Here is a 25,464-nt window from a genome sequence, read left to right on the forward strand (position 1 = left end):
ATTATTTTTAATTCACATGTAAAGTTTATCAATTATCTACGCAGTGTCGGCACACGCAAGATATGGCACTTTCAACATTAATGCACTGTTGAAGCCGGAGGTTTCAACGTTTGCTCTGTAAGCGTGGGGAATGTTTGCATTGCCCTTCCAGGCCAGCTTTAGATGGACAAGATTGATTATCAATATATGGTATAAGGGACTTGGCATTTCTGCAAGTGATAAAAACCTAATTGAGCAGCTATCCATGCATAACGCTCCCTTGGTTTTGCATATGATAATCAATCCCCTAAGTTACATTGCTGATTTAATAGAGGAGAGGTTTTGGCTGAACAAACATGTGCAGAGGGCATCTCCAGAGCATCTCTCTGGGCGTCCTGACATTTCTTAGCAAAGAGCTGCTGGGAGTGATCTCAGCGTGTCCCCCCTCCAGCACGGGGATTTTCACACCCCGAATTTACGGACCGCTTTCACCGTCAACCTACTGTACCCTACAACACAAAAGAGAAGCAAAGCCTGGCAGGTAACATTCAGAGAATTTATGATGGGGTGAGGAGGGGTGCAGGGAGCAGGGAAAGCCCTGGGGGTGGCACTGGGGGTCCTGAGGGCAGCGGGCTGGGGTTGAAGGGGAGTGGGGGGAGGGGGGTAATGGGCTGGGTAGAGGGGTAAGGGGGTAAGTAAGGGGCTGAGGGGATAACGAAGGGGGTTAGTAAGGGGTTGAGGGGGTAACTAAGGGGGTAAGGAGGTAGGTAGGGGGTAATTAAGGGGGTAAAGGGGCGGGTAAGGGGGTAAGTAAGGGTGTGACAGGTAAGTAAGGGGGTAACTGGTGGGCTGAGGGGGAAGGGCCCGCTGCGGGGGGGCCGCTCCTCACCTGCTTGCTCCTGGCATAGGGGGGCTTCGCGGCGCCCAAATGCTGGCGCCGACTCTTCATCTTGCCGCCGGCCGCTCCTCCTCCTCCTCCAGCTCCTGATCCCGCTCCTGGGCTGCCGCCCGGCGCCCCGCCGCCACCGGCCATGCCGCCACCGGCCATACCGCTGCCGTTCACGCCGCTACCGGTCGCACCGCCCGAGGCCATACCGCCCCCTCCCCGCGTTCTGTGCCGTCACAGGGCCCCGCCGCCCCCCGCCGCCACGCGCCGCGCGGCCTGCCCTGCCCCTCCCCCTCCCTCCCTCCCTCGCGCGCGCGCGCCCCCTCCCCTCACGGGAACGCGCGCCCCCCCCCTCCCGCTGCCGCTGCCGTTCCTCGCCCCGCCCCGGTCCCGTCCCGGTCCCGCCGCCCTCCCGCTCCTCCTCCTCCTCCTCCTCCCGCCCGCTCGCTGCCGCCGCCGCCGCGCTCCCCCCCTCCCTCCTTCCCTTCCTTCGCCCTCCCCGCTCCGCTGCTCCCCTCACACGGCCAATTGGGGCGAGCGCTCCCCGCTCGCGTCAGCGCGGCGCATGCGGTGCGCGTCACCCGGCGGCGACGGCCCCGGCGTGCCTCGCGGCCGGGGGGGGGGCGGGGCCGCGCGGGAAAGCGCGGCGTGGGGGGACCGGGTGGGGGAGGGGAGGGGAGTGGGGCTCCCTCAGGGACGGCGCCCTCAGGACCCGGGCGCCATAATAAAACCCGGCCCGGACACCGTAAGCACGGGGCTAGGAGTCACCTCCAGAGCCTCCCCGCGCCGTGGTGCCGACCGCTGGCGTGCCGCAGCGCCGCGCCGGGCGTGGGACGGCGCCCCGAGCCCACAGCGCTCGTCAAAGAAGCCCCGCACCGGTAACCAACACCCCCGCACCGGTAACCAACGCACAAGCAGTGTTTTAGGCCGGATTCGTGGCCCCTTTGGTCCGGGAAGCAGTTGTCACGCTAAATTCTACCTTATGGCAGGGGAAAGACGGGCATCGTGACAAGATTTCCGCCACAGAAAATAAATAAATAAATAAAATGATAACGGGACATAAATTGTGCCCTTAATAACTGACATTGGGCAGTGAAATCATTGACTTCTGCAACAATACGTGCTCAGGGAATTGACTAAAACCCCTCCTGCATCGGACATGTAATAGCTAGGCAACCATAAAATAATACTTCCCTCCCTCACGTACACCAAACCTATTAAGGCAACCATATTAATGTGATAACGTGATTCTTCTCCTCCAGATCAGTGTCAAAGCCAGCTACGCTATGTTTGCTCATAAGTTCAGATGCTGCTTTATTTATTTATTTAAATTCCATTTTTCTTATTTAGAAGGATTTCCATAGGGTGACAGGCCTTTAATGACACTGATGACTCAGAAATATTTGCCAATGCAGTCAAACGGTGTCTATTAACGTGAGTCACTGAAGTTAATTGGTATTAAAAATGAGCCAAAACGAAAGGCAAGTATATGCGTGTCCAGCAGAACGACAGCGATCATCACCATTTGATCAATCTTCCCTGTGAGTTCTATCTGCAAGTTACTTTGAGGTAGCGCTAGAAAGAAGCGGTTGGTCCAGAGCATCCCTGCAAAAAGAAACATTCACGGCTTAAGTACCATTTACTCTTTTTGTATCCTTTTAAGTACTTTTTACCCGTTTCAGACTCCTGCCTTTTCCCGGCTCACTGATGACAGGATTAGTAGCCCCTCAAGCTACCGTCCTACAGCCTTTTCCATCAGTGAAGAAATAGGAAAAACCCCACTACTTCTTGAAAAAAAAACCAGCAGGGTTTTGAATAAAAGCACTCTCTATTGCAGCTAGGTACAATGAAAAGAGTTTATGAAATCATTACGGGATATTCTTGTAGAAAACATCATCAAGCTTGGAAGAAAAAAAAACATTTCAGCTAAGTAAAACAGAAAATACCTGGAAGAAGTGAAATATAGTGGTATTGGAAAAGTTGCTTCAAAGACTTGTTTAATTAAAAAGAAGGAAGAAAGCAAGTTCCTACTGCAATCCCATCTTTGTCAAACTGATGGTGGGCACCAGTACGATGTGTTCAGCTAATACAGGCTGGAAGTTGTAACTGCAGCTGTAAGTTTACCCAGTAAAAAGACTCCGCAAAGCATTCTAGCAGTTCTGATGCAACCACTGCTTCCTGAATTTGTGATTCATGGTTAACATGGCAGTACAGGAAGAAGTCTGGCATTCACTGTCCTCTTACGGCAAAGAATCTGCACTGCGCACACCATCCCAAGCCAGGTATGCGCTCCTAACAGGAAAGGACAATAGGCTAATAAGTCTCAGGAGAGAGAAAAAGACAGAGAACTACTTTAACAGTAGCACACGGGCTGCAACCAACGTTCTCTTCCTCTCATCATTTTCATTTATGTGGACTCCAAGAGAATACACTCCCAACATTTTTCAGCTCTGGAGAACAAACAGCCCAACCAATCTCATTCACTGAACTACAAAACTGGTATTTTCACTATCTAGGTCCAGAAAAGAAGGCGCACGTCTCTAACGTACAGTGTAGAGACCTTGTTAATAAGCAAAGTCTGCATAAAATAGGTGGCCACAGCCTGATTTTCTGACGTTCAGGGCCTTGGGTCATACACCACCACAGTATCAGACTTAATGAAGTCACCTATCTATGTGGGCCCCTCATTACACAGGTCACATGCTATGGACCAACCTCTCAACGGCCAAAAAACCGCACTGATACTTCACACTGCTTCTGCCAGGCCAACACATATCTGTAGCATCACATTTTTGGTTGACAACACAATGAATGTTTCCACAAAGTACTCGATGCAACCTAACTACTGCGTTTGGTGATGCAAAGCAAGCCATGTCAAAGCAGCTTACCACCCAGGCACATTCCTGGAAGATGTTTTGCTGCTCACGTTGAAGAAAATAGATTAAAAAATCCTTTGCGTAACTGTGCAGTTTGCACTTCTGAGCTCAAGTACCACAGCTATGCACTACAATTGAAGTGGCATCAAACCTTGTAAGGTTTTGAAGCTTCAGCACTGCCATCCAAATTCAAGGAGGCTGCATCTATTATCTTGAATTTGCCCCAGCTCAGTCCCCTGAAACAATTCCATATACACATACAAGCAACCCTTTTCCCACGCAGATTCTTTGCTTCATCTATTCCACCTCTACCTTATGTCATATTCTTATTAATCTGCCCCTCAAAAGACTCACTGGCTCACACAAAGAAGCAACCCAACAAATCCCTGTTCCCAGCCATGTTGCTTTCATGCTTTGGAAAGAGCTAACTACAACAGCTCTAACTGTGATGCCACCTCACCCCCTCCACCTATGTGAGGTTCTTTGCCTTCTGTCTCTTCCTACATGTACACCTGCACTAAAACCAGGAAGAATGTGCTTCCTACAATACTCCAAGAGCCTCTTCTGTTTCAGGATGTCATCATTTCAATTCAGGACTGAAAGTATTCCTAGCAAAAACCCAACAGCTAATAGCTAACAGAAGCAGTTTCTGGTGATCAGCTAGAAGTAGCCTGTAAGTACTGAGGAGTCACAAAAGAGAATTTGTATTACATTTAAGAACAGCATGCAGCTTATGACCACTACTTTCACTAACTACACTAAGCCATAAAAAAGAATTTGATTCTTACCTGCCATCACAGCAATTATGGTTTATGTTGCCCCCAAAACACACATGGCAGTACCAGAACTGTGTCAACTAGCTTTAACAGCTTCCACAGCTATTAAGTACAGTAATTTCTGCTTTCTTTTTTTTCTTGGAAGAATATTCTTTTGTTTCCAGCCTCACTTAATTATATACAGTGTTAATTAGCAACTATTTCTCTATACTCATAGGGTTATGGAGTCCCTATGACTGGAAAATACTCTGTACCCTTCAAGATAAGAACAGCATAAAGGCAGCAACTCGCAAGACTGTTCCAGCTTAAAGCAAAGCTTTCCTCATTGCTCTCATCTCCTTTGACTTGAGTACTGTCATCCTTCTACCAAAGCTTTAAAAACTTCACTACCATGAATGAAGGAAGACCAGAGAAATTAGAGAGGGTAGCAGAGGGTATAACTTAAGGAGCTGTTACTACGATTTTTTTGTTGTTCCTGGTGGACTATTTTTCTCTCCTTGCCAGCAAGGAGGGAAAACCAGCAAGTTGTTTTCTCCAAGTTTTTTTTTTGGGGGGGTTTAAGAACATGGATTATGTTGTAGCAATTTCTTTGCTGTAAAGTGTCAGCTGAGAAGTCTAACAGCAAGAAGGGCAAGGGAAAACTGAATGCTGATGCAGAGTGCCAGCAGACATCATCCTCATTCCATGGGATGTTTGTAGCTATGGCAGTTGAAGTCTACACTTCCATATGCTTAACATACCATATTTATACGCCAATTTTAGCTGACCTAGCAGATATCAGTAGTACAGTTAGAGCCAGCAGCCTGCAGGAAAAAGTGGGCACAGGTGTTTCCATAGCAAGGCCTGTGAGTGTCTCCCATATATACTTCCAATCTAAGCAAGCACATGAAAGGCTTGGCTTGTCACTTACCTAAGTAACCAGGAAAACAAGTGAAAGCTAGATTTTGCTTGTGTCCTAATGCCCATATAAAAATAAAGGCAGATGAAATACCCTTACTACCTTGTTAAATTCCATAAGCCAGAAGAGAACGTGCTGCACACAGGTACAAGTAAAATCCCTTGCTGGCAGGTTTGCAGAAACAAATTTTTTTTATTTACACAGGCAAGTCTATCTTTAGACCCCATTTAACTCTTTACATTTCTAGAATATTTACATGATTTCATGATGCTCCAAGAAGAGAGTGATGAACAAAAAGATTACAGAAACTGTCAAAAGCATAGCAAAAAAAAAACCCAACCTATCATTGTGCTTTAAAACTTATGAGCTAGAATAATGTAGAAGAAATGTAGTTTTAGCACCTTGGTCATAACGGTCATGCTATATAAGACACTTAAATAGCAGAGGGGATTTCAGAAGTGACCGTATCCAGAGGTTGCCAGTGACAATTCATGAGTGAATCGTAGAGTTCTTCGCTTGTCTCCATGAATTGTCTGTTCATTTCATCAACATCCAAGTAGAGCTGTGGATCTGAAAATAAAAGCCTGGTAAGTACAAGTATCAAATCTGAGGCATGCACACAAAAAAACTTTATGTGAAATGGCTAATAAAATGTATTTTAAGCTAAGTGTAGTAAGCTATTAGATCTACTAATTTTAGTGAGGTATTTAGACCTCTAAAATTTTGAGCCTCACAACTCCAACTTTTGGGAATTTGTATATTAGAAGGCTAGGACTATAATTGTCTTTCAAGATAAAGATAAAGACAATGTTTAAGATAGTAAAGATAATGTTTAAGGATAATTAGCCATGAAACCTTCCCAAGAGTCATTTAATTCACTTCTACTGCAATACATGTTACATAGGATAGTTTCTAAACACAAAATGCCTCCACGTGAGGAACTTTGCAAACCTTCCAGGACACAAATATGTTTTGTACCGTATTTGTAAGTGCAAGCTGAATCCTCCTTTTGGAATCTGCAACATAAGCTTTTACCTCAGGGTGGAGAACAAAGCTTTTGCATATTACTGAGTTTCTAATATAGAATCTGTTTAGTGGAATCAATACAAAGAACAAAATACTGTATTAGACCATTTTCAAATGGGAATGAAGGCACAGTTACAAGAAACCTGCTGCAAAGCATTGACAGTGTCCCGTTTTACTTGATGCGGTCAGCGTATGCTGTATCAGCTTTAAAACCCCAACTGATTGCAGATCAACCCCACAGAGGTTTGACCTCAGCTGAATTTTCAAGATGTTCTTCATCCAGTAGAGGTTGGCTTGTATTGTTAAAAGGCACAAGTATGGCTAAACTCAAGTGACGATGACAGAACCCTTATTACCTTCAGTAATTAGGTCATCACTGATTTCAGTCATAACTGAAGATTCCTGAAAGACAGAAAAGGCTAAGTTTAATCATAACTCATTCCAGAAAGCATCACAGATTCAAAGTGCTGCAGTCTCAACCCATTCCTTCTTCCTACAAGGACAAGGATAGATGGCATTTTATCTACTTATTTTTAGAAGAAAGCCAATATTACAATACAGGTTGGAAGGGACTTCCAGAGGTCACAACTGATAAATTGACCACAATAAGACCACTTACAACAACTGTTTAATTCGCTTTAAGCAAAGCAAATCAGAAGAACAGAACAGAAGAAGCATACGCAATTATGCTGTCAAAACCATTATTTGGTATGCATGAACAAATAATGGTGTATAAATCACTAATTCTATGGATTTAGTATTTAAGCACTTAAATACAAACTCTGAATGGAATCTGCTATTTTAACTTCACACTAAGTAGAAAGCATGTTTTCAACTTCGTATTCTTTTTGCTGATTCACACAAATCTGTACAACGTATTATCTGTGAAATATTTTCTTTATACCAAGTGTGCAGTATCTTCACCTCAAAAACAGCTGGAGCCATTACAGCATCTCCTAAAGAGCAGTCTCCAACAGCTTGCATGCTGTCATAGGGAGCATAGGAGCCGTAGTTGTAGTCAGCGTAAGCATCGTAACTCCACTGCGAGTAGTAGTTCTGATAATCTTGGTAATAATCATTATAGTTGTATGACTGGTACCGCTGGAATTCTGCTTTCAGTCTGAAACATGAGAAGTTGCATACAGTTAGAGAACAATAAACTGTAAACCCAGTTCTGAACTTAATTTGTCAGCTTACATACTTCAAAGCTTAAAAGGAAGCTTTCTTAAATAGTCACCTAAGTGACAGCTTAAGTCACAGCACAAAACCTCATTTATACAGAAGCAAGCATCCTCACCTTTGCCAATACCAGAAGTAATTGTTCTCATGGATTAACTCCAGAGCCTTGACATGGTTACCTGTATACATCAAGTATTTTTAGCGTTGGCATAAGCAAGCTGCTGCTAAGTCTCTGTGCTTTGCTAAAGATTGATTTAAGACCAGAGACATTTATCAAGCACAGCTGCTTTAAAGATGCAGTCTTAACCCTTCTATCTTTTGTTTGGTTAATTACTAGATCTTATTTCCACAAAGAAGTGAATGGAGTCAGGTTATCCATTTCAAAGAAGCATCTGACACTGCCTGTCAGTTTGCCATGTCTACCTCCACCTGCTCAATTTTTTTGTTGTTTTTTGTTTGTTTAAAGTCCATTAAACATTCAACAGCTGCCAACTATACCACTCAGGTGAAGTCAGTCTTGCCTAACAACATAATCACAATTGTCCAGTATGACGCCTTATTAGTGGGAGAATTACAAAATACACTGGTTCTTAAGAAGAAAGGACCAGCTGATTAGTTTTTACTACTTTCCCTTTCAAGATTTTCTCAGGGGCAGCTTCAGACTAATGACAAGAACCAAGACAAGTGCTATCTGTACTAAAACTGATGTACACTGCATAAAGAACATTCAGATAACCCAGATGCATATTCAAAAAATCTGCTGTTTAGACTTGTCTTCACTGATTCTGTGCAGGCAGACCTCCTGTGTTTGCAGTGCCCAGTTTCTCTGACTTGAATTGGGGATGCAGAGAAGCGAGTTCTATGCTTTTTGTGAAAAATACAAGCTGAAGGCATTCTGAAATAGCTTCCAAACTAAGCAAACATGAGTGACAAACTAATCCAATGGCTGGATATTTCAATGCTAAGAGAGCATGGTACTCAGCCATTCAGAAACGTATTACTGATGTGTATTTTAATACCTACATTTGTTTCAATACTGTAAAGCTACACAAGTTCTAATAAAGAGGTAATCCATTGTCTTGTTACTGTAGTAAACAAACAGAAGATACATCATCTTACGTCTTCTGCTTCCAACTGCACTCTTCCTACATACAGTTCTGTAGGGAAGGAAAATCTGAAAATACTGTTGACATTCTTCTGGATAGCCGAAGCAAGAAAACATGTTTGTGGCTTATTCTTGTTTTCAAAATAAAAAAATATTATTTTAATAAAAAAATTTTGGCAAAGAATTTTGGACAGTGCTCTCTTGTAGAAGAGCATTTCCATTCTAAAGCAGAAGGAGGCAACATTTGCAGAATTATGCTAGGTAAACAGAAACAGAAGTGTTATTTTTTTTTTTTTTTACTATTTAACAGAACACACAAGCTAACCTCATGAACATACTGGAATTGTTTATATGAAGTCCTGTTTTGTCAGTATCCTGGATCAAAGTTCATCAAATTTGGTATCAATTCTTTAACTGTTCAGAGACCTGAATTGCCTTAAATAAGTGATAGAACTGAGCCGGTAGAGTAAGAAACCCTCTCAGGAAGTGCTAAACTTTAAACTCCCCATTGCCCTAAGCTCATGAAAAGCAAAGAATAGTATTCTAAACCTGTTCTAGTAATAACTCCTTTGACTTTCTCCCTGCATTCCCATTTTTTCCCCCCACTTCTTTCCTGTCAACCCACTGTAAAACTAGTTATGTGCTTCTCTCAAACTAGAGGGAAAGGTCTAAGAACAAGAACTCCCTAGCATATAAAACCACTTGTTGTCCCTTCTACCTTATACAGGCCCAAACCTGAAAATATTTACGAATGCATTCAGCTTTGCTACTGTTGAGAAACAAGGCTGGTTACAATGGCAGCTAAGCCCAAGTTGCACTGTCTGGCTAGACTTAACAGTTGGATTCCCCCAGCCATCCTGAAACAGGTTGATGAATCCAGGGAGTCAAAAACATAGTACTTCTGCATTTTTGGTTTTGTAGACTGCATCCTGTGTACAGCCATTACAGCAAGGGCCACAGACTTTACAAAGGCAGAGCTACAAGAATCTGATTATTTAGAATAACTGTATCAATGCACAACTCATTGGTTACCTTTTAGAAATTCCTATGCTCAGCCGGATTCGTTTTCCCCCCAGACCTGGTGCATTCTGGCAGTCTTGCAGTGCCCTCATCTGATCACCTTGCTCACCAAATCTGACATAGGCATACCCTCTACAATTTTCAAAAGGGAGAAAACAAATTCTAGTATGCATAACAGTTACAAAACTAATGAATTCAATTTCTGTCTTCTACAAAAAACAGAAGATAGCAGCTACTATAGCTTCTATTACTTAAGCAACCTCTCTGGCATGTGCACATGCACAGAAAAGGCTTTCACCAAATTAAAAAACTTGGGCCAGAAGCAAAAAGCTTATTCCTTGACAGCATTAAGATGCAACTCACTGAGAGCCAGCAAAACAATACATTTTAAGTGCTATCTGCGTAAGTAACCAGATTCCATATTTCTGCATATACAGCAGTTAATCAGTTAGCATTAACCCACTCCTACCACTGCATAACACTAGCATTCTTTTTTTTTTTTTTTGTATCTGCCTTCTCAAAAGTTTCTTGAATTAGTCTATTACAGGCAGCATTGTCTGAACAGCAAACTCACTCATTCCTGCTTGACTCACTGCATGGCCAGTAGTTTCTGCTAAACTTTATTTACTGCTAACATTAGGTTCCATCACCCAACCCCCTAAGATTTGCCAGGGCTTATGCTTTTCCCCAAACAAAGTAGGAATTATTTTGTCTTCAGTATTGCAGATGACTAAGTAGACACACAGCAGCGCTGATTTCAGTGCACAGCTCTTCCTTCTCCCAGCTTCTTATTCTTTTTTTTTTTTCCCATGTAGATATGCATATGGCTAAGTTGAAGCTTATCACAGTAACTGCTTGAACCAACAAGAAAGCTCTTAGAAACACTCAAGGATCTGTGCTATTAAGAAAAGCAACGCTAAAAACTAATCTCACTCTTCCTGCCCCAGAAAAAAACACTGGAACAGTTCCGACGCAAGTTCTTACATATCGCTTATAGAAGCGAACATACTGATAACATTACAAATTCGCACTGGAATTACCTGGAATATCCCAGCAGGTCTGTTGCTATTTTGCAGTCAATACATGAGGGATACCTCTTTAGGAAATAGTCATAGAGCTGGAAATCATCCACTTCTGGAGTAAGCTCCCCAACAAATATTGAATAATCCGGTCTTTAAAAAGAGAGAGAAAACAATTTTAAAGTTCAAGACTAAGATAGCTGATTTCCATTATATTAACAGCTAGTTATCGTCAGACAAATAAAGAGACAAATCTGTAAGGAGTACTAAGTGCAGAACTCTACTGAGTTGCGTAGAAAACTGCAACGCCACCACTCCAATCAAAAGTTTTCCATTACTCTGGGTCTATTCTACTGTTTCAGCAAAGACCCATTTTCTGACAACTTGTAAAAATTTGTTTCAAAAAGAAGCACAGTTTATTGTCCAAACAAGAAAGAAGCATAAAAATACCAAGAAAAATGATTAACTCAAACCACAACCACGATTCAAAGGAGCTATGACTAGTTTGCTACCGCTTCCCAGTGATCATGGGAGAGAGCAACTACAAATAAACTATTGTTTATGGACACGTATTGCCAATGCAACATTTAGCATATATGCAACCACACCAGCCATTTTAGAATTTTAAAATGGAGTGATGGCATTCACTATCAATTCAAACAGGTAAGTCAGAGTTTCTCATTTCAAAAGGTTTTTACCTGGCTGAACTACTACTACTAACAAACTCTATTCTTCCTGGTTTTATTTTGTTCTTTTTCTTTCGTTTTTTCTGTGGTGTTCTCCACCAGCTGTAGGCCTGGAGGCATTCTCGTTTTTTCCCAAGCAAGTCCTGTTGGGATAAAAAAACACCTCTATAGTATTTAGCCTCATTTACATTCCTCCCTCCCACTCCCCATCACCACAGGTGATTTCCCCATATTCACCTTGCCCTTGAAAGAAGCCTGGGGTCCCATTTCTCCCTCCGCCTCCCATGAGGGAAAGCAGCCTCTGGGGAAAACGCCTGGCAAAAATAACAGAGCCAAAGGATTGTATGAACAGCCATATTCCCCTGACTTGTCAAGCTGGCTAAAGGATTGACAGCTTCCTCTTGGAATTAGGAAAAAAGCAGTTAGCCCTTCGATGCTGGTCAATCCTATGTGTTAATTAGCTTAGGACTGGATTGTGCTCCATTTGAGGTCTTGGACTCTCAAAAAAAAAAAGTCTTCAGTAGCACAGTGAGTGATGAACAGGCAGAAAAATCATCACTCTTGCTCAGAAGCAATCTCATCTGTCCCTATCTCCCCTTTCCTAGGACTTCTTCTTGCTTATGTGAGATGCCTCTCCTCACTACCTAGCTGCCAGTCACTCCCTCAGGCCAGGAACAATGACAGGAGGCCCATTAATGGAACGCAAGGAGAAAGCAGACCAGGAAGAGGCACTAACTTGGCTGAGGGGAAAACTAAAAACCCAGATGCAAGGCCAGGAAGTAAGAGGCGTAAAAAAGCACCTCCAAAATAAAAAACACCCGAAAAGCCACAGTTAAAAAGGAAGTGGAGTAACTACACAAAAGAGGAGAGAAACAGCCGTATTAACACAGGTTGCCTCCCTCATTTAGTATTCTGAAGAACAAGGATTTCCAAAAATAAGAATGGCATTTTTCAGTAACTTTTACTTACGCAGGCTTTAGTGTTCTTCCTCTAGAACACCTCTACATAACTTATATAGAGAGTGTTACTCGCAAGATCCTTCAGAAGAACTCATGCTCAAATAATCCAAACTGCAAAGCTTAATGTTTTGCCCCCAACCTGCTTCGGTTGTTATGATCAAGCATCCAGAGGACAACCACCAATTACCAAATTACCAGAGGAAATCATAGGACTAGAACACCCAACTCAGAGTGAGCTAGCTATTTCAGCTTTACATTTACTAGGAATTCTGAGTATGGTTCTGGGATCCATTTAGACACTACAAACCTGAATTTCTCACCACAAGATCTTACCTGGTTTGCCATGGTTGAAAAAGTCTGTCTTCTGTCTTTCTCAAGGAATGCAGTTGCAAACGTTCAATTTATTGCAGTCCTTCAGCTGAAAAATGGTGAGGAAGGGGCAAAAATTATCTTAATTTTGAGGTCAGTTAGTTTCATAGATGTTCACCCTGTCTAACATTTTTAATATTATTAATTCACAACTTGGGAATTTAACTTCTGATTTATCTCAATTGCTTTAGCAATGACAAAAAAAGATATATAGCCAAGGGGACTACAATTAGAAGTCTTCTTCACTTTCTTAAATTGTAGTCGTCCACAAAGTTTTCACATTGTCCAAGACACTATAAAACTGTGAGCTTTTAAGTGACCTACACCTTACCCTTATTTCTAAAGGAACATGCAGCATTATAATTTAATAGTTCCATGTTCTAAAATAATTAAAAACAAGGCAACAAAAATATAATCTTTAATGTTTTCTACAACTCCTCAAGTCCCCCCACACACACTTAGAGCCAAACTAAAAGTTGTATCTGCTTGTGGTACCAGTTACACAGCTGAAAACAAGCAGTTGTGCTTCCTACCTGCTAAAGAAGCAAAGATGTAAGAGAAAGCAGGGTACAGTACAGACAATTATGACCCTTCTCTGCACCTTTTCTTAGGTACATCTTGTCTTCCACCTCTTCCACATACACATTTCACTCACCCCCAGTGAGTTAGCCACAAAGCGACTTAACCACTATTACTAAAATCCTATACTTTTCACTGAAGAGGCGTACATACCTCTTCACTGACTGATACCCTTTCTTTAAGCTCTTTCACGGTCATTCATCCGATACAAACCACCATAGAAAACATTTGCATTTACAGAATATTTTGTATCCCCTTGCACACAATTGTTCATTCACCACTGCTTTTTTTTTTTCCTCCTCCCACACATCCAATATTTCTCTTCTATGTAGATACTTGACTGCTGAAATATTAATTCCCATTACCATGCAAAAAATTATATAACATTGCACGAACTGGCTGGTCAAATCCACATGCACAAAATAATTAGAGTGTTTGTAATGCCTTAAAGGCTTGCTCACACAAGTGAACACTTCAGAGCACTACTTCTGAGAACTGATTATGCTAATCCAACATAGGACAGCCATATACCGTTAGAATATCCCTGCATAGCGTTACACAGGATAACCATGCGCTTCATCTCCATTCCCATTCTGTATCCAAGAAAGCTGTCAAGAACAAGCCCTTAAATACAGGTATGTACCAGTAAAGGTTAGGTTTAGTAAGAGATTATTGACTAACTATACTTATAAAGAATTAAGTTTTTGTTTTTCCCATTAAAGAGGCCATTATTAATAAAAATAGCCCCATGGCAACATTACTTTAAATTCAAACCTTACTTTTATTAAGAGGGGGCCATCTTCATGTGTTAAACACTGGAAATACTAGTATTTAAGAATTCTTGGCTTCACCACTGTGTAATTTTTTACTTTTTGTTAGAAAACTTACCGCTCTATTAGTGCGGATCTAACAGTGGACTCCACACACCACAAAGCACTTTTATTGCAAAAAGCTATCAGAGTGCGTGTGACGCAATAGCTTCGCGATCACAGCTATAATGGAGCTTTATGCAAAACTGGTTTCGTACTCTTCCCCGTCCAATCTTGATTGCTGCTCCTTCCCACTGGAAGTCAAAAACATTTAGAAAGCAGTTGAGAGAGCTGGTAGGAATGTAACACCTTCCATATACACTTTTAATCGGGCTACAGTTGCAGCTAGTGTTAAGCACGGCGGGGCGGCTCTAACCTCCACAACTCACGTATATCCTTTGCTGGATTACACAGCCGTTCGGCCGGACTGTGCCAGCAATAAGAAGTCAGGCGCGCGTCAAAGCGGACGGCGTTAGTGGCGATTAAACCCGCCTGCGTGAGCACGGCTCACTGCGGACAGGAGGGCCCCGGGAGGCCTCGGCCGTCCCAGGAGCCGGATTTCTGCTCAGGCAGCGGGATGGCGGCGCAGGGCCGGGCCGTGCCGAGCCGTGCCAGGCCGTGCCGAGCCGTGACGCATTTCCCCGGCCGCTCAGCCAGAAGTGCGCCCCGCCCGGCCGAGCTCCTCGCCGGCGGCCCGCGCTCCCCGCTTATTATTGTGCTGCGCGCTAATAAATAAAAAGCCATAAAACAAACCCAACTAATAAAATAAAATAAAACAGGGCTGCAAGAGGCGGCCTGCGCGGCCGGGGCCTGCCGCTGTTCCCCCCCCCGACCCGCAGCGGGAGGGGGAACGCGGCCCACCCGCGGGGCCCGGCCCGGCGGGACGAAAGGGCAGAGGCCGCCCCCACAGCCCCGCACCCGGCTTGGCGACCCCTTCCCCGCTCCCCTTCCCCGCTCCCCGCTCCCGGCCCCGGTACTAACGTCTCTCGCCCTCCGCGTCGCCACCGGGAGCGGCCCCGCAGCCCGCTTCCGCCCCGCCAGGACCTCCCCGCCGGGCTGCCCGGCGCCGAGCCTGTGCCCACCGCCCTCCTTCCCCTTCCCTTCCCCTCCCCTGGCCGCCTCGCCTCGCCCCCAGCCCGCCGTGAGCGGGGCCCGCCGGCCGCCATCTCCCCGGGGAGGCGCCGCCGGCTGCGAGCCGCGCGGGCAGCGCCGGGGACAGGCGGGCGGCGAGGGCGTCAGGGCCCCGAAATGGCGGCGGCAGCGATGGAGGTGGTGGCGGGCTGCTACGAGCAGGTGCTGCTCGGCTTCGCCGCGCTGCCCGCCGAGGTAACGGCTGTGAGGGGAGGGAAGAAGGGAGGGAGCGCGGCCGCCATTAGCTGCTGCCCCGCTACTCACCGTCCTCTCGCCGCTGGCCGCCAAGACGGCTCCGGGGGGGCTCTTAAATGGCCGCGGAGGCGGGGCGGGCGGCTGCCCGCGGCGGCAGGCTCGGCCCCCGGCTGTGGGAGCGGCTTGCGGGCGCTGCCACCTCGATTTTTGGGGACTCTCAGGGGTCCCCGGGGTTGTGGGGTGGGGGGTGCTCTGCCCGCTGATGCTTTCCTCTCGGGCTTATCAGCGCGGACCTGAGGTAAAAGAGGTGCACCGGGGGGGCCCCTGAGGGCCGGTGCTGGGTGGAAGGTGTGTGAGGAGCTTGTGGTGATGGAGAAAGGGGGATCTGTCCTCCTTGGCTCCAGGTTTGTCTTTGCACAGGTTGTTGCTCACACACCGCTTCGTCCAAACCCAGCGCTGTGCGCAAGGGGTGGTGCAGACACCTAAATCACTCATCGTAATTTCACAAGCACGTTAACAAAATAGGATCCCACTAAACCTGGTGCATAAGTATAATTTCTTCACATTTTGCACTTACACTTTTTCAAATTCTGCTTTAAAAAAAAATCAGTTGACAATCTTGAAGTGATGAAGACAGCGATCTTCAGAAAGACACGTTTGCTTTGTGTTTTGTTTACAGTCCTGGACAGTTGTCCCTGATTTTACACATCATGCCCACACTGCCTCGTTGTCAGCGGTAGCCGTGAATAACAGATACGTGGTCACTGGGAGCAGGGATGAGACAATCCAGATCTATGATATGAAGAAAAAGATAGAGCATGGGGCACTGCTGCAGCACAATGGTAAGGGGGCTTTTCTTCATGGTGAGCGTTAAGGATAGAAGTTCATAGGTGAAACATACGGCTGGTAATGAACAGCGTCTCTGAAGAACAGTTAAATTGCCACACTTTTAATAAGACGTTAGGCTTTAATAGTGATGGTATTGTAGCCATGATGGCCTGATGATACAAGCAAGATAAACTTTTGAGAGTAAAAATCCACAAATTCTTTTGGGCATCAGCCCACAAATATAGCTGCTGCTCCCAATTATTTTCAGTTTAAACTCCTTCAGAAGTTATGGCCAACAAATGCCTCATGAGTGATTTTTGTTCTACAAGGACAGTTTATCTAGAGCATGCCTGCTCCCAACAATCATCTTTCCCAGTGTCCTTGTCCTGTCACAGACACACATCAGCCACCCAAAAGAAACAGTTTGTGTGTAAGAGCAGGCTGCTGACACCAGAAGAGTTAACCTTGGACATTGCCTACTTTGTGAGCCTGCTAAATTACTGCTGTGAAAACAGCAGTTAATGCTAGTCCAACTAAACATGCTTGGGTCGTATGGAGCTCAATCCTGATTGTCCTTTTTCTCCTGATAACCAAGAAGCACATGGAACTAGACTGAACATGGTACCCGTGAATTCAGCTGTGTGTCAAGAGCAGGGCTTTGATGTAAAAACATTGCATACCTGGGACAGAGGCCGTGCATCACGTACACCACAGTGGTTGAGAACTGCTGTTTCAGAGAACGGACCAGACAGAGCTCAGACATATATGGCTACAGGGGTACTAACAGAGCACATCAGTGACTGAACAAAACAAGAAAGTTGGTTTGGTTTTGTGAAGAAATACTTGGGAAATAATTTAGCTTTTCCCAAGAGTAGGGTACTAGCTGGCATGTTTTGATGCTAGAAGCATCTCTGTTAACTAATACATTCTATGTGGTAACTGTTCAGTATGTAAAACACTGTTGATAGCTCTGGTTTGTATTTGTAGGCACAATAACATGTCTGGAGTTCTATGGTACTTCACATCTACTGAGCGGGGCTGAAGATGGACTAGTTTGTATCTGGAACACAAAGAGATGGGAGTGCCTGAAATCCATTAAGGCACATAAGTGAGTTTCTTAAATCTGCATGTTCACATGAGTTTTCGTGTTTATTTTCCTTGTAAATAATATATGTGGCTAATACATTGTTCTGTTTTTATCAGAGGGCATGTGACATCTCTTTCTATTCATCCTTCTGGGAAACTAGCTTTGTCAGTAGGAACAGATAAAACATTAAGGTGAGTTGAAACTGATGAAGAAATGCTGAGAATCATAGTTCAGTAACTCTCTGTAAGTTCCGTTAAAAACAACAATTCCATGTTGTGACTAGGCTGTGCAGCACTGATAAAACATATTTCAACGTGAGATCATTGGTTTGTCTTTCTAAGTTCAGAGTACCAGCAATATTTTAAAGTCTTTTAAAAACGGTCTCTGCTGTTCCTAGCCTCTTGCTGTGCTCTTACTCCTTATAGTCACCTGTAGATGTATGAATGCATTTGCATTTTGGAACACTAATTATTTAAACTTCTGAAAGCTGTCAGGTCTTGTTCAGTGTGAGAAAATTAATTTTTAACTTGCAGTGTGTACATGTTGCCGTATGTATGTGTTTTAAGCATCTAAGATGCATATTGGTATTTGGGTTCCTTTTGGGCCCAGCATTGCAAGCAGTGGTTTATAAAATAAATAGCACAAATTCAACCATATAGTGTGCAAGTGGTGTATCAAGTCATCAATTTCTCCTGCATTAAGGGAGGCAGTTAAATGCACAGAGATACTTAAAAGCTTCCTTCAGATGCATCATGTCAGCAGATAGGACTTGAGTTTCACTATGCTGTTTTTTACCGGAATGCACGTTATCATTTATATTAATATTATATTGTTTTTCAGAACTTGGAATCTTGTAGAAGGACGACCAGCCTTTATCAAAAACCTGAAGCAAAGTGAGTTTATCAGTCTAAATCCACTAGAAAAACATTTTTTTGTGTGTAAAGAAAAACAGATTTCGTTAATCAACAAGTCAGTTAATTGCACACTACTTTCACAGTGTCTTTTTTACACATGCAGGCAAGCACGTGTCCTCAGTAATAGTTATTTACCAGAAGGAAAACATAGTGACACTACAGTAAAAATCCTTTTTTTCCCCCTTGAAGTTTGATGTCAGGTCATTTAAATAAATGCATTTTTCTTTCTTTCCTTTTTTTTTTCCTGCTAATCAGAAATGAACATCTAAAAACATAGTTTTACTTGTTTATTCTGTTACTTGATTTTTTTTCTGTATTTTTCTCAGGTTTACCTAGAAAGCAGTGTCTAGTGGCTTATAAAGATTTTTACTGTTAGATTCTCATGCAATATAGAATGCAAAAAAAGGTGTACATGTGTACAAAAATGTTCCTCTGTGTACAGATGCCCACATAATTAAATGGTCTCCTGATGGAGAGAGGTATGTGACTGTGATATCAAATAAAGTGGACGTCTACAGACTCGACACAGCTTCAGTCACTGGCACTATCACAACAGAGAAGAGAATTTCTTCGCTTAGATTTATTACAGTAAGTACAAAAGGGAAAGGTGCTGGGAGTTAACTGCATTGAAACACATGCATTTAATCACACTTGCATTTCATTTTTCCCTTTCCAAGGATTCTATTCTTGCCATAGCCGGAGATGACGAAACTGTAAGGTTCTACAGCTGTGACTCTCAAAAATGTTTGTGTGAATTTAAAGCTCATGAAAACAGGTATTTTATATTTATAGTTATATTATAAATATTTATATTTATACTATATATATTTATGTTTATTTTATATTTATATGTTATATTTATTCCCTGCTTAAATATTTATGGCAAAGCTGAGTACTCAGTGTACTATGTTCCATGACTTGCAGTGTTCAGCATATTTTACTATTGCTTTTGTTTCCTTATCAAAAGTAAATTTACTTATGTGCTAAATTGCAAATTCGGGACAGATTTGTTTGCTTTTGATATAAGCACAAATACTGGTCTTTCCACACACGTTACAAAAACAACTGGGTATAGAATTAGGAATATTACAGTTTTAAACTTACAATCTAAGTGCAGTATGCGTATGAAATACTTAGATCTTAAATATAAGATCAGTGTAGATCATATCTAAATTTATGTCTTAAATATAAAATCCAAATGTACTGGTATGGCTCTATGTTAATATTTTTTTTAAGGAGGAAGATTTTTTCCCCCTGTTTCTCTCCCCAAAGCTCTCTTTTATCTGAACTGATATGCCTCTACAACTTACACTACCAAAATCTTCATGGGACCATGGGGTTCTGCAGTGCTTCATAGGCAGGAGATGAAAATGGCTCTACAGGGTTTCCACTGCAAAACTGGACTATACCAGACAGGCAAATCTGGTAATAAGACGTCTGGTGATGTCCTACTGTCTTACCTTGGTCAGTCCTCGTCACCATTGTCCCCTTGGCAGTTCTGGGCCTGAATTACCCAGCAGGCTCATCCCTGCTGCAGTATCTGAAACAGAGCCCCACATCTGGCTGGTGTGGAGCTGCTCAGAGGCCACTGGTGTCTCTAAAGCCATAGGTTGGTTGTCCTGGTGTATCAAAGCTTTGCAGTGGAGAACTGGTAGGTAGAGACACAAAAACAGAAAAAGTTCTCCTAAATTATTTGGGTTTATATCAAATGCATGTTATATATATATGTAATATGCTTATGTATCTATACGGATCATGTCTTTTTATATATATACATTTGTATATTTTTTCTCTGTGTGGTCTATGTATTTTGTGTATTTCTGAGATTAGGCACTGGTATTTTCCCGCAAGACTATCCAAAGAATGCTTAGCCTTTACAGTTTCTGACTGTATAGGATATTGACATGAACCAAACCAGTTGTACTCAATCCAGACAACAGAAGGGTTACACATATTCTCTGTTGTTGTCGAGTACCAAACATTTGTCCAAGTGCTGATTTGAACTCATCAAAATACAAAACCATAATATCGTAAAAACGTAGTGTCACTGATGTGGTTAATAGTGTGTGCCTAAGAGTACTAAAGTGTTCTGAATTGAATTTTACCTGCCTAATAAAGGCATGTATTCCTACTGTAAGTAACAGCACTCGAAACAGATTACCTTTTTGAAGCTCCTGTCTGTCATTTGTGTTTTTTCTGTTCAAATTGATTTTTACACTGTTGCCTGTTCATCTTCAGCTGCTGTCAGTTTACCGTTCTGAAGTGAACTGTCATGTTATAAAGTAACCGAGTATTAAATTTTCTTCACAGAATAAAAGATATCTATAGCTTTGAAAGGGAAGGACAACACGTTATTGTTACCGCATCCAGTGATGGTTACATTAAAGTGTGGAATCTGGATCTTAATAAGGTTGGTCTATTAAACTGCTTGGTGCATTTATGGAAAAACACCAGACAATCAAAATTGCAGGCTGTTCTGTTATAATGATCAGTTTTAAATCACTGGTGGAATTTTGTTTGTTAATCTGGATGTTTTAATCTTTCTCTGTTACATGTTCAGATGTATATATCTACACATTTTTTTATGCACTGGTATATTTTTGTATATTTGTATACCTTTTTAACAAGCTGTAAAATCAGATGATAGTGTGAAGCTCTCCTCTTTACATGAAATCATACTTTTCTTCAGATGTAGCTGACAAAACTATCTAAATGGTTACATGTGCTCTAAGGACCACTGTGAATTTGTGTAGTGCTGGTGGCTGTTGCTAATATTTTAAAAAACATAAAATCTATGGTTTGAGGGTGGTGGTAGTTCATGTAAGGCAAAAAGCTGTCCTGCTGAAAAATTCAAATGCATTAATTTACTAGGTACTTTTACTTGCCGTATTTACAAACAGCTCTGAGCACCACCAGGAATTGTGCCTTATCTTCAAAGTTTCCCATGTTTATTGTTTTGCTATGTCTTTCAAAGTCAGAATTAGATTTTTAAAAATGTAATGCCTAATAATAAGGGATCTAATATATTCCACTATAAGTATCTTAAACTGTTCAAATATATAACTCTATGTTTTTAGTCTGAATTTGCCTATTTTTAACTTCAGCCCTCTTGAGGGTTTTTATACTTTCAAGCTCAATAGTGAAAATCCCTCTTTTCCCTTCATCTGTTCCGCTTGTACACGATTGAAATAGTGATCAAGGAACTCTAACTTTCTCTGTAACATTGTCTTTACTTTGACCAAATGTGTAATGTTTTTCTTTTTACTGTGTAGGCAAAATTTTGTAAAACCTTGTGTAACTGTGTGGGCCGCTCTGCCCAGCTCTGTGAGGTAGAATATCCGAATACAAATAGTTTCTAATAGTTTGATGCTGCTATACTGCATATGTGTTTGTTTTATCCCCGATACCTGCAATAGGATATTTGCTCAACTATTCCCAGAGCTGACAGATATGGGTGCAGTTAAGCAGTTTAAAACACACCACACTAGAAAGGGATTACATTTGATCAGCAGCCATATTATTGTGAGGTAGAAAAGGAACCTGATCCAATAACTTAATTCAAATTATTGTAACTGTACTAAAATCACCTATTACTGTGGAGAAACTTCTGAAACCATTAACTATTCTATATATATATATAAATATATAAATATATATAAAAATATATAAATTTTAGTGGGCCTGTGACTCATCTACTTATTTATCATGTGTAACCACCTCTACATGCCTGAAGCCCACTGATCTTGCTTATCAAGATACGCTCTTAAAGCTGCTGCGAGTTTTTTATAAAACCAGCACTGAGCAATGGTACCAGGAACAGGACTGCAACAGTGTGACCATTAACCTGTAGACAGCCTCTGGTTCTAAATGTTGTTAAGCATCTTACCATTCTCCAGAAAAGAAGTTGGGCAGTAAAATACTTTCTCAGTTTAAATACTTCAATAAATTTAAACAGAAATGAAGTAATGTTTAATTAACTTTTTTCACATATTAACTTTAGATTAAAGATGCACCGTCTTTACTGTGTGAAGTCAACACCAAAGCTAGGCTGACATGTCTTGCAGTATGGCTTGACCAAGGTTCAGAAACGAAGGAAAATTGTGATAAGACAGCAACATCATCTCAAGGTAATAGAATTGTCTGTGTTTTCAGCTGTTAATACAGCTGTGAAATAGAAGATAGCAAGCAAGAGGTTTTTACTATATACCTTGGAAAAAGTTTTGGCAGCGTGAAGAATTGGGGATATGACATCGACAAGTAGTACACAGATATTCATTCCCATCTGATAGTGTCTCAAGCCTGCACATAATGCCACAACTATGGAAACTAGCCTAAGAAGACAGACACAGGGACTGAGTGATGATATGAGACTGAGGGCAACAGTTCTTTTGTATGTTGAAACTTATTACATGATGTATTGTGACATGATATATAGAGGACATAAGCCTCTTTACACTCCTATTGTATAAAAGTTTTGTTTCTCCTTGCTGCAATAACGTACAGAGGAAGACACTGAAGCTTTTGAGACAGATAAGAAGAGAATCATGTTTGATAAAAATGTGTGTCTGCTGTTGCTATGAACAAAACTGCCAATGCAGTTGGAAAACTTAGGAAGTCTGGCTTAGGGATTTTCCTTTGTTTGACTAGCTGGTGGTTGTTTGTTTGTTTGCTGTTGTTGTTGTTTTCCTGTATAGTAATTTATTTACATACTTGATCTTTACATACTTTCACATCACAATCCGAAGTAGCATAAATTGCATGTTCCACCGGAAATAAAATATTATTTATGGTCCCTCTTTTTTATTGGGAGATACAAGAAGTCTCTGTGCCATTTTAGACTACAAAGGGGAAACAAGTATCAGAGTGAATAATTTCTTGCTTTTTTTCAGCAAATGAAGATGAGAAATCATCGATAGTCAAGAAAAAGAAAGTTTGTTGGCCAGATAAAAGTGATAAAACAGCGAAAACAGGTAGAAAAATTACTACGAAGAAGCGAAAATTGGAAACCCCACCGCAAAAGAAGAAAAAGAAACACAATAGCTCAGAATGAAGGCAACTACTTTATCTCCTGAATAAGACACAAATGCTGGTGTTGCTGTAGTTTTTAAAAGGATGTGTAAAATTTGTCCTCTGGCAGGACAAATACCTCTGAACTGATATGATTATTAAAAGTAATTATTTTTTTTACCCAGATAAATTGACTCATCATTTGTGGAGGTAGTAAAAGTGATGGCAACTTTTCCTAAAAGAATGATGCAAAAATAAATTCATAGTATGTAATATTTATATTTTTATGTTTACAACAGCATACACTTTTTAACTGACTTTGAAATAGCCAGCTAAAATGATAAAAATAGCTAAACTTGTCTCAGTTACATTTATGTCTCAGCTACATGCATATTAAAAATACCTACAGTTTTTCATTTTTGTGTCAGAAATTTACTGTTCAGTTCCCTCAATAGGATCTGCCTTTGTCATACATCTCTTACTGTAAAAAGAAACATTAAAATTAGTTTAAATACTTTATTATTACTTTAAATAATTAAAAATAATTAATTTAAAATTACTTTAAACTTTTCATTTGTATATTCACAAAAAATGATTTTTAGTTCTCAGCATGGATTTTTACATAGGGTTTATAAGTAGAATGTTTGTTTTTTTTACTGTATGCTCCATGCATTTAATTATTTTTTGAAGTCCTTGCACCCTGACATATAGTCTAGGTCCCGTTTTTTCCAGGAGTTGATTTTTCCCAACTCAAATGAGTTTATAAAAAATTTGCACCATGTAGTTTCAAGAAGTGCCAAAATACTGATGTTAATGAAATATGATGGATGGATTAGATTTACAGGTTCACATCATTGAAATCTTTTGGTCAGAATATGTTACATATGTTTAGATGGAAGTGTTTATGTCAGTAGGGTTTCACCTTCTCTTCTGTTCCCATATTTTTTCAAGTCCTTGATCTGAGCCATGTTGTAAAAAAAAAAAATTGATCTAACATTTGAAATGTTTGTCCCTCTGATAAAATGTCAGCCATCTGTTTTGTACTTAAAAAGTGAATTCCTGACCTTCTCAGTCAGTGGGAACAGGATTTTGTCTTAAGTCTTATTACAAATACACAGTGGCAAAAACAAAGTTGAGCAGGACAAAGTCAGATAGCTCTACTAAAAGTTCTCTTTATTTAAAAGTAAGGCATTTTAATGTTGTTTTCTGTACTGCTGGAGTAGTCATGATTTCTTCTGTTTTCAAAAGGTAGTTGGAATTAGACTTTATCCATATTCACTTTAATAACAGTATGCTCTTCATTATTCATGTGGCTAGAGAAAAGGTAAGAGAAAATCAGGAAGAAGAATGAGCCAGATCTGGAGACAGGAATGCAGTCTGTGTGTTGTAAAGTAAGGTGTAACTCCAGTTTAACTCTGTGTATGCTCTGACACTTGAAAAAAAGTGGGCATCATCTGGGCTGTTACGAGATTATTCATGTCACAATAGCAATATTTTCTTGAAGGTAGATGTCTGTATTTAGCTTTTGTAACTGTTCCCCTTATTTAGATAAATGATCGGAACCCCAAATGATCAGAACCCCATATGCAGTATACTTGATTTACACGAGCTCAGTTTAATTCAACAATAAAGGGGTTTCAGTTGTACTTCTGTTTAAACTTACACAGCTTTTAACTTTTTTAATACCCCAAATGTGCGTGTGCACAAACACTGGCAAATAATATAGGACTTAGAAATGGTTTGTATAGATGTCAGGAAAGGTACCTAATCAGATTTTTAACTGTTAACTAGGCTCCTGTAAGTAAGTATAGACTTTTATTTTTCTCTCAATTATGTTTATACTTCATTAACTGTTTTCAGATACCTCTTCTGAAGTGTTTATCGTATGTCTGTACTCAACAAAATGGCTGCCACTATTAAAACAGCTTTAATTTTTTGAATTTTTAGATACACTAACTCATGGCCATGCCCATCACAATTACAGAAGCAAGCTGTCATAAGCACCAAGAAAAACCCACTCTGCTCATAATTTTAAGAATGAAAGAGCAAAAATTCCACAGATTTTTGGTTCTAAGGTTCAGACTTACAAGTAAACAGTCATTTGTAAAAATCCAAACTCCCTTTGCACTAACAATT

The 25,464-nt window shown here is 41.4% G+C and overlaps 3 protein-coding genes across 16 annotated transcripts in view; 1 reads left to right on the forward strand and 2 right to left on the reverse strand.

The window, feature by feature from the left end:
* NUP153 (nucleoporin 153) overlaps window positions 1-1,141 on the reverse strand; it is a 42,248-nt gene extending 41,107 nt beyond the window's left edge. For 2 of the 5 annotated variants that reach the window (XM_035549802.2, XM_050709136.1), the window contains exon 1: window positions 869-1,069. In XM_035549802.2, the coding sequence (XP_035405695.1) occupies window positions 869-1,027 (159 nt within the window). In that variant the 5' untranslated portion in view covers window positions 1,028-1,069. Of the gene's footprint in view, window positions 1-868 lie in introns of all 5 variants that reach the window. The other 3 variants (XM_050709137.1, XM_050709138.1, XM_035549800.2) reach the window with 3 other exon arrangements.
* Window positions 1,142-2,152: 1,011 nt separating this feature from the next.
* LOC118249644 (tRNA selenocysteine 1-associated protein 1-like) lies at window positions 2,153-15,950 on the reverse strand. Of its 10 annotated transcripts, none has more exons than XM_035549782.2 (11): window positions 15,148-15,267; window positions 14,246-14,420; window positions 12,743-12,827; window positions 11,688-11,764; window positions 11,463-11,593; window positions 10,786-10,917; window positions 9,758-9,877; window positions 7,366-7,561; window positions 6,798-6,843; window positions 5,817-5,985; window positions 2,153-2,470 (listed from the first exon to the last, which is right to left on the reverse strand). In XM_035549782.2, the coding sequence occupies exons 4-10, from the start codon at window positions 11,715-11,717 to the stop codon at window positions 5,849-5,851; spliced, it is 792 nt and encodes a 263-aa protein (XP_035405675.1). In that variant the 5' UTR covers window positions 11,718-11,764; window positions 12,743-12,827; window positions 14,246-14,420; window positions 15,148-15,267; the 3' UTR covers window positions 2,153-2,470; window positions 5,817-5,848. The 10 variants fall into 10 exon arrangements, with proteins under 10 accessions (XP_035405675.1, XP_035405676.1, XP_035405682.1 ...); XM_035549783.2 differs by lacking the exon at window positions 15,148-15,267 and adding an exon at window positions 14,543-14,741; XM_035549789.2 differs by lacking the exons at window positions 11,688-11,764; window positions 15,148-15,267 and adding an exon at window positions 15,562-15,950.
* PAK1IP1 (PAK1 interacting protein 1) lies at window positions 15,337-23,884 on the forward strand. Its single transcript, XM_035549779.2, has 10 exons — window positions 15,337-15,492; window positions 16,172-16,334; window positions 17,308-17,428; window positions 17,524-17,598; window positions 18,248-18,300; window positions 18,764-18,909; window positions 18,999-19,096; window positions 20,632-20,731; window positions 22,322-22,448; window positions 23,211-23,884. The coding sequence occupies exons 1-10, from the start codon at window positions 15,415-15,417 to the stop codon at window positions 23,369-23,371; spliced, it is 1,122 nt and encodes a 373-aa protein (XP_035405672.1). The 5' UTR covers window positions 15,337-15,414; the 3' UTR covers window positions 23,372-23,884.
* The last annotated feature ends 1,580 nt before the right edge of the window (window positions 23,885-25,464 follow it).

Source organism: Cygnus atratus, chromosome 2 (assembly GCF_013377495.2).
Source record: "Cygnus atratus isolate AKBS03 ecotype Queensland, Australia chromosome 2, CAtr_DNAZoo_HiC_assembly, whole genome shotgun sequence".
NCBI classification, from domain to species: domain Eukaryota; kingdom Metazoa; phylum Chordata; class Aves; order Anseriformes; family Anatidae; genus Cygnus; species Cygnus atratus.

What these genes read in the sequence shown, in the direction of transcription:
- LOC118249644 (XM_035549786.2), bottom strand. Translation starts at nt 11,717, where the DNA reads ATGGGACCCCAGGCTTCTTTCAAGGGCAAG. An exon ending in GACCTGCTGGGATATTCCAG is followed by an intron (nt 9,878 to 10,785) that starts GTAATTCCAGTG and finishes TGAAAATTGTAG; the next exon opens with AGGGTATGCCTATGTCAGAT. An exon ending in TGATGACCTAATTACTGAAG is followed by an intron (nt 5,986 to 6,797) that starts GTAATAAGGGTT and finishes TTTTATTTTCAG; the next exon opens with ATCCACAGCTCTACTTGGAT.
- PAK1IP1 (XM_035549779.2), top strand. Translation starts at nt 15,415, where the DNA reads ATGGCGGCGGCAGCGATGGAGGTGGTGGCGGGCTGCTACGAGCAGGTG. An exon ending in TATCAAAAACCTGAAGCAAA is followed by an intron (nt 18,301 to 18,763) that starts GTGAGTTTATCA and finishes CTCTGTGTACAG; the next exon opens with ATGCCCACATAATTAAATGG. An exon ending in GGAATCTGGATCTTAATAAG is followed by an intron (nt 20,732 to 22,321) that starts GTTGGTCTATTA and finishes TATTAACTTTAG; the next exon opens with ATTAAAGATGCACCGTCTTT.